This window comes from Triticum urartu, chromosome 3A (assembly GCF_056163025.1).
Source record: "Triticum urartu cultivar PI428250 chromosome 3A, HENAU_Tu73, whole genome shotgun sequence".
Classification (NCBI taxonomy): domain Eukaryota; kingdom Viridiplantae; phylum Streptophyta; class Magnoliopsida; order Poales; family Poaceae; genus Triticum; species Triticum urartu.
Window position 1 is genome coordinate 724,183,996 of NC_141875.1, and position 1,561 is coordinate 724,185,556.

The 1,561-nt window shown below is 47.9% G+C and overlaps 1 protein-coding gene across 1 annotated transcript; it reads left to right on the forward strand.

The window, feature by feature from the left end:
- The first annotated feature begins 202 nt into the window (after positions 1 to 202).
- Positions 203 to 1,561, forward strand: LOC125549422 (large ribosomal subunit protein eL38z/eL38y). The gene is made up of 3 exons (XM_048712835.2): positions 203 to 315; positions 408 to 591; positions 1,321 to 1,561. Exons 1-3 carry the CDS (start codon positions 313 to 315, stop codon positions 1,341 to 1,343), a joined length of 210 nt encoding a protein of 69 aa, XP_048568792.1. The 5' UTR covers positions 203 to 312; the 3' UTR covers positions 1,344 to 1,561.

The following is a 1,561-nucleotide window of genomic DNA, read 5'->3' on the forward strand; positions in this document are numbered from 1 at the left end:
TAAACAGGAAAAGAAACCAAGCGAAGGAAAGCTTATGCAATGCTCCCAAACCGAAAGAACCTCACTTCTGCATTCCCTCTATATGGGCCGTCCCATTTAAGAAATGGTCATCCTTGTTGCGCGTTCTCCATTGCCACTTTGGGCCGGCCCGGGTCTGGCCCATCCATACCATGGCCTGATGGCCCGAGGTTTCTCTAGGTATAAATTCGCTCGCCAGGCATCACCGTGTCTTCTTCTCCTCCCCCTGCTCTTTCCCCCCCGCCGCCGCCGCCTCCCCCCTAGGATCTGCGCAGCCGACCTCCGCCGTCCACCATGGTGAGCCCCTCTCCTCCGACGATTTGCATGTCTCACTTTCTTCCGTGGCGCATGGCGATGTGCTAACTAGCGAACGTATTCTTGGGGTGCAGCCGAAGCAGATCCACGAGATCAAGGACTTCCTGCTGACGGCGCGGCGGAAGGACGCGCGGTCGGTGCGGATCAAGAGGACCAAGGACGCCGTCAAGTTCAAGGTCCGCTGCTCCAGGTACCTCTACACCCTCTGCGTCCACGACACCGACAAGGCCAACAAGCTCAAGCAGTCCCTCCCCCCAGGTCCGCTCCCTTCTCTCCCCCACACACCCTCTTTTTTCCTCGGATTTCTTCTATGATCAAGTGCTCTCGATTGTTACGCACATCAAAGAGCATACGAGCTGCAAGTAAATCTGGAATGTTAATCATTGTGATACAAACAATTGTTATTTTTATTTTGCAATAGACCATCACCCAACTGTATCAGCTAGAAGCATGCTGGCAGGCCTGGTTGCTCATACATGGTGCTATCAGCATAGCAAAACACACCTACGAGCATAGTGACGCAAGAAATTGTTTTCATTTTGCCACAGACCAATACCCAGTTGTATCAGTTGTAATTGTCTGTGCTGGCCACATGGCCAGCTTTGGCGACAGTTACTTGTTCTCTGCAATGCCATTGCACTATTTAGTTGTAGACTTGTAGTCCTGCACAGATCAGTTAACATTTGGTCAGCTCTAATGTTATCCTTGTTTGTTCGAATTTGCATTTCCAGCGATGTTGTCACCGCATAATGCAAACATAGCCTCGTTAATCTCATATATATCTGCCATGTTTGTGGTTACACACTATTCAGTTTTGTACCTGACTGTATTGGGTAGGTGTGCCCAAATTGTGTTTAGTAGGCTTATATAGTCGTTATGACATGTATCTCTTGTTCCATGCTTCCCTGACCTACTGTTTGTTGCTCAAATCCCACAGCCAGCCAGTTTTGTTAACACTTACTAACTGTGATGATCTTTTCGCTGCAGGTTTGAACGTCCAGGAGGTTTAAGAATCATCAAGCCAGATCATGCCTTTACTCTTGTAGCCGGAATGTTGGATTTAGCAGCGTCTGTGTCCAGTAAACGAGTTTACCATGAGTATGTTCTAGACTGAAATGTAATGTTTGGGACCTGTGAGGATTCTGTGTTATTTCACTTGCTGGAGAATGGAGATATGTTACTCCCTTATTATATCCTATATAAATTGATTGCACACTATTTTTCCTCC

What these genes read in the sequence shown, in the direction of transcription:
- LOC125549422 (XM_048712835.2), top strand. An exon ending in CAAGCAGTCCCTCCCCCCAG is followed by an intron (nt 592 to 1,320) that starts GTCCGCTCCCTT and finishes TTTTCGCTGCAG; the next exon opens with GTTTGAACGTCCAGGAGGTT.